The sequence below is a fragment of the Cornus florida genome, unplaced genomic scaffold, assembly GCF_030987335.1.
Source record: "Cornus florida cultivar Cherokee Brave unplaced genomic scaffold, ASM3098733v1 CherokeeBrave_3.0.0_Hap2_Chr05, whole genome shotgun sequence".
Lineage (NCBI taxonomy): Eukaryota > Viridiplantae > Streptophyta > Magnoliopsida > Cornales > Cornaceae > Cornus > Cornus florida.
In genome coordinates, this window is record NW_026775575.1 from 100,781,148 (window position 1) to 100,793,921 (window position 12,774).

Consider the following 12,774-nt stretch of genomic DNA (forward strand, 5'->3'; position numbering starts at 1 on the left):
ACACCGGCCTACTATCTTATACCTTATTGACAGACAGAATAATTGTAAGGGAGAAAAAATATATATAAATGAACTGGACATGCTGACAGTGCCGTCCAGATTTCTCTAAGTCTGGCACACCCAAAACTAGCTTTTCTTGCTAATCAGGACTTTAAAGAGAGAATTTACTAAACACAAGCAGCAATATACGTTTTCAACAACTTGGAGTACCTAATCCTGCATAACTTGCCATTCGCTAAATAAATGTCTAAATATTCAAACCCAAATTCAAGTGCTTAGATTTCAAGTCTATGAAAAGACCAAAATATGTGAAACATGCTTCAAACCGTCGAGCCGCCTGTTTGGTGCAACATTGCATCGATCTCATCCCCATCCTCCATTTCTAGCTGAAACACCAAATGAAAAAAAGGGGAAAACATTAATAAGTTATGATATGCATTAAAGCAAGGTGTGTGTGTTTTGATGTGACTGCAATCGCACGCAGTGATGTGTGTTGGGGAGGAGGTGTGTGTGAGAGAAAAAGAGAGACCTCGTCAGGAGTCTGCTCTGCTCGGAGACGACGTCCATCAAACAAGAAGGCAATTGAGTTGAGCTCCACTGACTGTCTGTCACAGTATGCATTCATCAGTTTCTTCAGCTGAGTGCTTCTTTTGATCCTGAAAAATACTTCATTCCCATCCTATAATAGAATACAATTCATTTAAAAAGAGAGAAACAAAAATAAAAAATGTGGATAAATCATTAGTTCATAATTGACAATTATTTTGTTAAAGGGGTTCCAGCAGAAGAAAATTGTATCTCCCACATCAATCAGGCCATGAAAAATCATTAGGCCATCAGTTAGAAAATTTATATTTCTTAGAACAAATATGTTTCTTAACCACCGTCCATGATACTGGAGATTATGAATATGGACGTCAAAACTGTTAGATTAAAAAAACTACTGAATCTACTTGCTTTAAAAAATAATAATAATAAAATGCTTTGTTAGTATATCCTATTGCCTTTTTTTTCTTCTTAGTTGGGTTAATTACACACCCATGCCTCCACTGAGATTCAAACCCCTAACTTTCCTTTGGGAAGTAAGAGCCTGGTACCGATAGGCCACTTGCCCGTTGGTAATCAGATCTGAATTTACTAATTCTATCCTTAAAATGATTCAATCTGCAGTTACATTACATTACCGCAGCTATACTTGTTTGGACCATAGTGAAAAAATTATTAAAATGGCAATGTCAGGATCAAAACGAGATAGAACCACAGAAGCACCTCAATAACAGAAAAAGTAGGGAAAACAGACTTTTTGTGCCTTAAACTTGAGACAAGCGCGCCTTTTCCATGTGTCTCCATTATTCCAAGAACAAAATCTTTCAAATTATGTAACAATTTACCAACAAACTTATTTTTTTGTCAAAGGGAAATTCTTTCATTGTCTTCTACTTGAACGATTCTGTAAAAAACAGAATCAATATCAAAGTTAATCGATTCAACCACAAATTGATTAGCATAAAGATCATCCTCTGATTTATTTAAGGAATCCAGATCAACTAGAATATCTGCACTGAAGTTTGAGAACTTTCAATAGCAGGCTTAAATTGTTTTCCCTCAATTGCAAACTGGTACAGAACAAAAAAACGCTCTAATACAAAGAAAAATGAAGAGGATGACGAGACAGATTAATATATGAAGAGAGAGAGAGAGAGAGATTGATGAGAAAATACACAAAAAGGGATGAGAAGAATAAAAGTGAGGTGAGATAAAGAATTGAGGAGAGGTTTTTCAGAGACAATACTATTCAACTCTATTTTGGTAACGAGCGTTACATTATAACTTTATTTATGAGGCAATCAAAGTAAACCTAATCGCAATGAAATTAAAACACCCCTAAATAAATTAGGAAGCATCCCTATAAAAAATAAAAAAAATGTATACAGTAAGGAAGCATCCCTAAATTTTGACACTACCAAAAAATATACATAGAAAATAGAAGTAAATACGAATCCTAGTTCTACCAAATCCCTAATTCAATTTATCCTTACTCCCTTGTGAATCAAGTGCAGTTTGTGTTTTGATCACCATCAACCAATAATAAGCAAAAGGCCACCACTAAGGCATTGTCACCATACTTTGGTTTTCATGGGAATGCTTTTTCCATTTAGTCATCTGCAACATCAATCTAAAGCCAAATTGAAAAACTGAGGTTGCATATAAAATCCATGAATTATCATGGATTCATACACAGTTATTACAATTAGACTTGAATTCTCGAGTCACAGAGTAAGACATTGAAGCACTGTAATGTGCCTCACATGCACAAGGAGTAACCAGTGAAACAATTAATGCTACCTAGAACCTGCCATCAGAACAGTTAAGCTATTTCACATATATAAAAGCATAAGAATAGTTTAAACTATGGTATAAATTAATTTTGGTTAGTATGCAAGCAAATACCTTACCGAGTAAAACCCCCAAAGGATGACCATATTGAAATAAGTTCTATTCTCATCAGCATGTTAAAGGTAGAGTTCCAACAACCTAATAAAACACATTAAACAACACGTCTTTCTAGGTTCAAAACCCTTGTAACTTCTTGTAGGGCAGACTCGATTTAATCCCTAAACAACCTCAACAATAATTAATCAACAAAAACCCCTAAATCCCAACTGCATACTCCCAAACCCAAACTATCTTAGGCTGGACAAAGTACTCAATAGTTTGTCCTTGTTTCATGTCATTTTAATCTATACAATCTTGAGAAAATGGGAAAGAGAGTGGGCGTCCATTCTGCATGTCATTTGATGGATCACATGCTATTGATTAGCATCAAAAGTCAATTCATTTCACAAACCATTCCATTTTTACAATATATATGTGTGTGTGTTTTATTTTCTAATCAAAATCTAACTGGCCATCTGGATTAGCCAAAGTGCAGAATTTTAACATTTTGACCTCTAGTTCAGGTATACAAAATTCTGGTACTAACCTGTATCAGATTAGGAACAAATTAATAAAAACAAAAGCAGGCCTTTAACAATAGAGAACTATAGTTTGCAATGTTACTTCTAGAGAATAGAAAGCAAATAACCTCAAAAAATCAACAAAAGTAGTCATTAAAACATGGCTAACAAGTAAGAAGAACTGCACAGCAAAAACAATCTTCTGTGATATGTGAGTTTGTGGAACAACCAATTATAAAACACAGAATAAACATGAAGTTCCGATAAACTGCAATCGCAAAAGTAACGAACACAAAATTCATAAATAAATCCAAAAGTTTCCATCCATTCAAAAACCCTAGATAGAATTATAAGCGATAATCATGAAAAAACCCTAACCCAAAGGTATGTGTGTAAAGGGTGAGAGAAGAGACAGACCTGACCCTTGACCTTCAGATTGATGTGAGCAGTTTGATCGGCGGGCTTCTTGTCTTCCTCTGCCGGTTGCTGGTTCGGAACGCCCGACATTTTTTCTCTTTCTCCACCCTCTCTCTCTCTCTCTCTAGATTTTCTTTTTAGAATCAACTACGTATTTTCTATATCTTTGAACCGACTTATTTAATTGGCTGCAAAATCACGCGACTTTCGCGTGGTTTTCCAATTTCTACGCAAAACGAGTCGTTTTATGCGGAGAGGAATTTGATTCGTACGGATTGGGTAAATGAATCGGGTACAGTCCGGACAAAGTTAAGTTGAGCTCGAGTCCTTTTGGATTCGACTCAGTCCGTTCAGTTATCTTTTTTTATTTTTATTTTTTTTGGCAAAGACATACAAGGCAAAACAACACAAACACTCCACATCCGTCATAGCCAAAGGCATAATGGACTGCGGAAGAGAAGACAAAAACTGATCCGATCTAAGCCCAGTGCGTGAAAGAGCAGTTAAAGCATGAGCCACTCGATTACCGCTACGACGAACATGAGACAAAGTTGCAGAAGAAAATCTCCGAAGATCGTGTGAAATATCAAAACATATAGCAGCAATTTTCGCTTAACAAGAGTCGCCACGCAACACCCCGTCCACAACCATTTTAGCATCCGATTCAAACTAGATAGAAGAAAAGCCTAAGTCGAAACCACAAATGACAACACGCTGACAAGTCACAGACTCTGCCTGTAAAGAGGAAGAAACAAAAAACGGACAAAAAACGACTGCTTGAAGCACAGTACCTCTAAAATCACGAAAAATCGTACCGCCGCCCCCCAACATCGACTTCTAACAAAATGAAGTATCAAAAATTACATTTAACCATTCCAGCAGGAGGAGGACGCCAAGAATTAACGGGAGTAAGTACAGCCGCTGAATGTAAGGATGAGCATAAAGACCTAGCATCTTTGAATTCCCAAAAACTAAGTACTATTTTTTGAACCACAATCTCCGGCCGCCATAAAAACCCATCAACAACCAATCGATTCCGTGCCTTCCAAATACCCCAAACACAAAAAGAAATTAAACTAAGAACATCCTCAAACTCCGAGGAGAGAATAGCCTGATGCAGCAAAAAATGTCAGCCAACTCGGAAAGAAGAGAAAGACATACCTGAGAAATCAAGACGCAGCGGAGATAGCTTCCACACCTGAAGGGAATGAGGGCAGGAAAACATAAGATGCACAACAGTCTCCTCCTGTAACCCACGACGAGGACAAAAAGACAAAACTGAACACCCACGAGCCAACAAAGCTACACGAACCGGTAAACCATGAAGATAACAGTGCCAAAGAAAATGTTGCACCTTAGATAGAGTACGACAGCGCCAAATGGAAGACCATGCACTAGAGTAAGTAGGAATCCCTGAAAAATGAGACAATTAAATAGCCAAGTGATCAGCAGACCGCACTGAAAATTTACCCGATCGCTCCGGAGCCCAGATGACAACATCGAGTTTATCCCAACGACTGATGTGAATTTTGAGAATCTCTTGCACCGTAAGAGGAGGAAATAACTGAGCCAAAACATCTACTTTCCATGAAAATGTAGCATGATCAATCAACTCCGCCATATAAGAGTACAGAACAGGAGCCTGTGGTGGTGAAAGTTTCCGTGCAAGCGTAAAAACCCAATGATCATCCCAAATATGCGTTGAAATGCCATTACCAATCAAAGATCATAAGCCCTACTGCAATAAATTCTAAGACGACCAAATACTACGCCAGCCCCAGGAAGGATTAAAGCCCAAAGAAGCCTCCAAAAATGATAATGCTGGGAAATACATAGCCTTAAAAAGTTGATACAACAACCCTTGCTGCTGAACCTGCAAATTTCAAGCATGTTTCGCCAAAAATACTAAATTAAAAGGTTCAAGATCATGAAAGCCAAGACCACCCGAACTCTTACGCCGGCACAAAAGATCCTAATGAACCCAATCAATTGCTCGATTTTTATCCTTATTACACCACCAAAAGGATCGAATATGTTTCATTAAATCTTGACACAATGTAGTGGGAAGCTTAAAAGAAGACATTACATACGTAGGTAAAACACTCAAAACAGCCTTAATCAATATTTTTTTCCCACCTGTGGACAAAGACTTTGCTTTCCAAAAGGTTAATCTATCCTGAATTTTAGTCAGTAAAAACTGAAATACTTCCCGTTTGGATCGACCCAAAATAGCTGGAACACCAAGATATCGCCCATTCATCCCTTGCATTTGCAATCCCAATATCTGGACAATAAAAAGTATATTGAACCTGTGGCATTAGGCGAAAAAAAAATAGAAGATTTAGAAAAATTGACTTGTTGCCCAGAAACCCGTTCATAATCTACCAAAATTCTCTTTAGAAAAAGAACTTCCGTTGGAACTGCAGCACAAAATATAATAGAATCATCAGCAAAAAAAAAAAAAAAAAAGATGAGAAATAGACGGAGCTCCCCAACAAATACAAATACCAGATAATAACTGAGCCTGTTGAGCGCGTAAAAAAACAATAAAAAGAGCTTCAGCACAGATAATAAATAAATAAGATGATAAAGGATCACCCTGTCTCAAACACCTAGAGGGGTGGAAAAAACCTACCGAACTCCCATTAATTTTTAAAGAGTAAGAAACTGTAGTAATGCAGGATTTGATCATTTGAAGTCAATGATCATTCAACCCCAAGCGAGATAGCATAGTGAATACAAAATCCCACTCAATCCGATCATAAGCTTTACTCATGTCAAGTTTCAACGCCAGCCATGCCGTATGCCCCTTTTTTCTTATTTTTGAGATAATGCAGAATTTCATGAGTAATTAAAATATTATCCGTAATATGACGCCCTGTAATAAACGCACTCTGAGAATCATTGATAAGGGAGGTACTAATCCCTCTCAGCCGGTTAGTCCTAATATTTGCAATAATTCGATAAGACACATTACACAAAGAAATAGTTCTGTAATGACTAACCTGTGTCGGAGAAGAATGCATTGGAATTGAAACAATATTAATATGATTAAAACTGGATAACAAATTACTCGTAATAAAAAAACTAGATACCGCAGCCACAATATCCCTCTTAAGCACATCCCAATATTTCTGATAAAATTGCGGTGTCATCCCATCCGGCCTCGGAGCTTTCATCGGTTGAATAGAAAAAACAGCCTACTTCACTTCCATCTCTGAGGGTGCCACCAACAAATTATCATTCATCTCATCAGAAATTCGGACAGGAACATGCTTCAAGAACTGGTCAATATGCGTAGGATAGGTAGATCGAAACAAACTCTGAAAATAAGTCAAAAAGACCGACTGAACTGAAGCCTCATCAGTCACCCACTGATACCCGGCATTATAAACCCCAGAAATTGTATTACGACCTCGCTTTCGTTTAGCAGTGACATGAAAAAATTTAGTATTACGATCTACTTCTTGCAACCAAAGAATACGAGATTTCTGCTTCCAAAACAACTCTTCCTCCACCTGAGAAGAAGTTAAAGAATTTTTTAATTGAACTACCTCCACATGACAGTAATTAGAAGTTCGAGCTTTTAATTCACGGAACTGAGCAACCGTAGTATCAATACGAGCTCGCGAATTAAGATTATGGAGCTTAGCCCAATGAATAAGATCAACTTTACAATGACGTAATTTCTGAGTCCACTGAAATTGAGTAGAACCAACAATAGGAGTAGACCAAGCCAAATCAACAAGATGCCGACAATCATCCAACATTGTCCACCGAGCATCAAAGTGGAATTGCCTTTTTCGAGGCCGAACCACAGGCAAAAGCTGAAGAAGCAATACTTAGTGATCGGATCCCACCACCGAAAGATGAGATAATTGAGCTCGAGGAAAATCCGATATCCAATCCTTAGTGATTAAGGCACGATCCAATCTTTCCTGTATATTAGCTAACCCATCGCGCTGATTTGACCAGGTAAAAGGAAAACCCACATAACCAATATCCACTAAAGCACAACAATCAATCAAAGTACGAAAGGACCGAAGTTGCTATTTTGTTTAAGTTGGCCCCCATGTTTCTTAGAATTATGTAAAATATCATTAAAATCACCCATTAGGACCCACCTACCAGACCAATAACGCGCACTGTGAATTAAATATTCCCATTGCAAAGCTCTCTCCCGATCCATAATACTAGCGTATATAAGGGGAAAATACCAGTGCAAACGCGTAGGAGACAAAACAACAACAGTAATAGAAAAACAATTTTTATCTACCACCCGTAACTGAACTGTATCCTTCCACCAAAGGCCAAGACCACCCTCAATCCCAGTCGGCTCAACCAAACATGCATGAGAATAACCCAACATTTTTTGAACAATCTAAGTACGCTTCCAATTTTTTGTTTCAAGAACACCAAAAATATCAGGGGAATATTGAGATTTTAAACGTTTAATTTGCTGAATTGTAAATGCAGAACCTAGACCTTGACAATTCCAAACAATAATATTGGGAAAATCGTTATGGCCAACAGAAAAACAGAGAGGTGGAGCTGTAGAAGAGGAGGGAAAAGAACAATAAGAAGAATGAACCCACCCAGAATACGCATCAACACGGTGCGTGGAGGAAGAACTTTGGCCGGAATTCATGAGACGCAACCCCAGCACCGAAGAAAGGCAACGAAAAGAATTTGGCTCGGCAAATGGACTGGAAGCCCACAACAAATGGAAGACAGCACCATGATAGCCCAATGAGAAAGTAGCCCAAGCCACAAAACCGGCCCACTAAGAGTCAAAAAAAAAAAAAAAAAACTCCAAACAAAAGGATCATAAAGCATGACGTAGCCACACCCGAAGCCACAGCGCAACACCACTAACCCATCGAACACCAACCTGTACCCAACGCCGGAACCACCAGCACCGGATCAACCAGCCATACGCACCACCAACCCCCTGAACGCCAATCAGCACCCACGCCGGCACCACCAACTCCGTAACAACTAGCACCGGAGCAGCCAACCAAACTCAAGTAAAACTAACAACCAACCAAACTACCTAGGACAAACAAAGTCACCACAATCGGTCCCAAAGACACAGAGCACACAACAATCCACTCAAAATAACAAGCACAGATCAAAGGAAACCAGAACCCCAACACAAAGAACAACAAGACAACCAATGATCCCAAGAGCTCATAACACAAACGCACACCAAACAAGAAACCAGAAACTCCCAAGCTTGAAACAACAGGAAACCTCAACAAAGAGGAACCCTCTACACAGAGAGGAAATCAACCTTGAGTGGGAATTCCAGTTCCGTTCAATTTGATGAGCTCAAAAAGTGTCTTTGGAGCTAAATTCAAGCTCGTTTTAAAAATTATTTTGAATTATTCATGAATTTTTACGTTATTGGATCCTTTATTGAATAAGTTTAGAAATCAAACTTAAACTCGATTAGTTTGAGCCTAAATCGTATATTAAACAACGAGTTATTCATGAACAAAGAACAATAACCGATTAAATTTCACTTATATATCAATTTTGTTAATTTTTAAACGTTACAACAGCCTACTTCTGAATTCAATAACAATATTATGATAAATTTCACTACATTAGTCTAAATCTAAATTAGGTTAGAGAATATTTTAAAATTTTGCTATTGATATTGATATTAATGGTGTAACGACCCGGGTTTTTATTAAACCCGGTGGGTAAGTGATGAATCGAGGGTTGACCCGTTAATGGATCCAGATGTGGAAACAAGAAACAAAACGATGGTCTTCCAAGGCACAAAACCTCAAGACCCTAGGATGACCCTCCCCTCCATGAAGTCACGGAACTCAAAGAAACAACCGGAAACGAAAATTAGGATAAAAAGGTTGAATGGTACCCTATGGCACCAATGACAACCGAAGGAACGAGATCTAGTCCAAACAAGACCACGTACACCATTAAATGGCTTGAAGAAAATCAACAAGGTCAAGTGGGAATGAACGAAACGAAGTTAACCTGTTTGGGCAACAAACCAAGCAAGACCCATAAGACAGCTCCATTTCGGTCGACCAAAATGGAGCTTCGGTCTGCCAAAATGAGCCAGGAAAATAAAGGAAAAAGAACCTTCAGTTCGGTCGACCGAAATGACAAACTGGTCGACCGGTTTGTGGCTCGAGATGAAAAATGGTGCTTCGGTCGACCGAAGCAGAGAACCGGTCGACCGAAATGAGCCTCTACAGTAAAGTGGCTACTGGAATTGGAATTTTTGCTAAACAATTGAAATCAAAAGGGGTTCGGTCGATCGAAACAAGCCACCGGTCGACCAAAATGGGTAAAAAATGTGCATATGAACCTATTATGCACCTAAGATGAAGAAAAGACTCTAAGTCTTATTGGAATCCCCCATGGCATGATCAATTTGTATTATAAGCTAATGTGTAATAATGTGAACATACACGTAAGTGTAATATGGTATTTTAAACATGTTACAATGGCCTACAACCCCATTACATTCCATTTACAAGATTTGATAAAAACTACATTTTAAAACAAAATGTGGCGCCAAATGAGTACAAGTGCAAATATAAACATGCTTGGCCCTTGGCCTCATGTTATACATGTTGAATACAATGTAAAGAGTGTACTTATGTACATATTACACAAATGGAATCAAAGAATACAAGTTTGATATAAAAAGCTACAACAATGGCATTTCGTGCTAACACGTGTATGAAATGAAAACTTGAAGATACAAGCCATCTTAACTAACGATAAGCACCACGAACCAAGTCTTCGTACTTGAAACAGCCCCCAGTAACTTCGGGGTGAGTAAATAAGTTTACTCGTAAAGAATGAGCATGCATCAACTTGATTTATTTAGAGATTTTTAGACTGACATGTAATTGTTCAAAAGGATCATGTCACCTAACGTCTACGTCAAGATGAGACTCAGGGATCATCTTAAACTACCATAGAGCAACATCAACAAGAATCATGATATACATACATATATGAAACGAATCAAAGTTGGGATAATCCAAAGAACACGACAAGAAGGATGCTTGAACATAGATTTACATGAATTGAATTATTAATACAATTAGGCAAGGTATGGAAAAATCCATATAACACGACAATAAGATAGTAGAATACCAAGATAAAATTGTCAAGGCAATTTACATGATTGGGACATTCCAATTTAACAAGATAAGAAGTATACATGAATATAAGTTGACAAGGATTATATTATCAATGCAATTAACATGATGGGAGCATTCCAATTAACACGATAGGAGTAGCACACGAAATCAAGAACAAGGCATAATATCTATGCAATTAAACAAGGATAAAACATTCCATGAAATACGAAAAGAATTGTACATGAAATCAAGAACAAGGCATAATATCTATGCAAGTAAACAAGATTGGAGCATTTCACATACACGACAAGTTTAAATCTTCAAGCAATAGCAACTTGAAATTTAAAGAATGAAATCAACCAATGTGGAAAACTCGGATATCGTCCGGATTAAAACCGTACTCTTGAGATCACTTTAGGGCTACTAACCCATGGGTACCTTTCCCCTAGTACGCACTATAGTGCAGGATGACATTCCCCCGTACTAGAACCAAGTCCTAGCCATGTCAATTCTTGATTGATATTCCAAGTCCCAAAATCAACAAGTTATGCAACCAAGATTATATCAAAATACAAGAAATGCATTAACCACATTTCACGCACAACCAAGATTTTAGAAAACACAAGTTATGCCCTAAGTTCATCAACTATCATGGCATGTGACATGTCAAAAAATCATAGTGTGCATCGATATATATTAGAATCAAGATATATATAGCACATAGAATCAATTGAAGGAAAAATACCACAAGTAGAAGATACATGATTCAATTACCTACTAAGCAACACATGTGTAATCAAACCATTCCAAGACAAATGAGCATGTTCATTAAGTACATTGATGAAATCAAGATACGAGGGTTCACGATGCTTGATAAAAAGGTACAAGTTCATGAAATACAAGTTTAACAAGAATTCAATATCAAGGCATGATTAACTCGATGGAAGCATAAAAAGAAATTTAATCTACTTAGGGGATTAAATTATCAAGATTTCAAGGTGAGTCAAAATGTTCTACGAACAAGTTATGTTAAGAATCATGTCAAGGCCAAATTCAATGTCAAGTTACAAGTTCATTTCATATAAGACACAACCATGTGAGATAAGTTCCATACAAAGGAAATGATTAAATATAAGTTTCAAAACTTATCTGATTATTCTCAATTTGATACATGTGAAGGAACTTGTCAAATTAATCATGAATACAATGTTAGAAACTTAATCTAGCTCATGGAACCATTGAATGGATTTTAATTAATCATTTTAATTAAAATCTCTAAGTTTTGAAATTCATCCAAATGATCCTAAATTAATGTATGTTATACAACATGTCAAGACTTGATTTAAAAACATGATACAAGTGAATTCTAAGCAAGAAACGACCACGAGTATTAACCTCTAATATTAGAAAAATAATAAATGAAAGATTTCAAAACCTAATCAAATATTCTAGATTAAATATATGTGAAACTATATGACATGCATAACAAGAATATCAAGTCGGAATTCCAATGGAGTGAAGTACACTCGGAATAAATTAATTAATCAATTTAATTAAATATTACTAGATTTTAAAATATCTCCGATTACTCTAAAATTCATCTATGTTGAAGAGCATGCTAGGGCCTAATATAATATGCTAACGCACATTGATTTCAAGTTAGTTAAGGCCACATGAATTAATCTTTCACTTAAGATAAATATTAAATAAAAACTTCATTACTTATTCAAAAGCTCACAATTTAATATATGTCAATGATCATGTCAAGAGATAATATTCTATCATGCCACATGTTTAAAACAAATTATGGACAACCGGAAAAATCAAATCTCACTCGAGAAAATTAAATAATAAAATCTCTAAATTTTATATTTAAGCATTTAAACAAATTGTATAAGTATCAATATCATGCTATATAACAAGAATATAAATTATAACACCCCCTACCTCAATTTGAGATGAAAACCTCAAAGGCCCACCGAAATAAAAGTGTTCTGAATCCGACGATATCGAAGGGTTTTGTCAGGGACAACACGATGAACAAGAATCCCCAAGAAAGTACATGAAAATCACAACTTGATTTCAAACACGAACTCAAAATTTGGTCAGAAATGGGTTCTAATAAGGGTGAAAGGTAGAGCACGACAAGGCGAACAACAAACGTTAAGACCGAAGACTTTTCACTTAGGAAATCAAGTGGAGGAGAAGAAGAAAAGGTGGCAGCCCCATGGGCATCCATGGCTGCCGACCAAGAGAGGAAGAAGAAGAAG

The 12,774-nt window shown here is 36.9% G+C and overlaps 1 protein-coding gene across 1 annotated transcript; it reads right to left on the reverse strand.

The window, feature by feature from the left end:
* Positions 1-39: 39 nt before the first annotated feature.
* Positions 40-3,534, reverse strand: LOC132308003 (small ubiquitin-related modifier 1-like). Its single transcript, XM_059805942.1, has 3 exons — positions 3,375-3,534; positions 530-679; positions 40-386 (listed from the first exon to the last, which is right to left on the reverse strand). The coding sequence occupies exons 1-3, from the start codon at positions 3,462-3,464 to the stop codon at positions 321-323; spliced, it is 306 nt and encodes a 101-aa protein (XP_059661925.1). The 5' UTR covers positions 3,465-3,534; the 3' UTR covers positions 40-320.
* Positions 3,535-12,774: the final 9,240 nt, after the last annotated feature.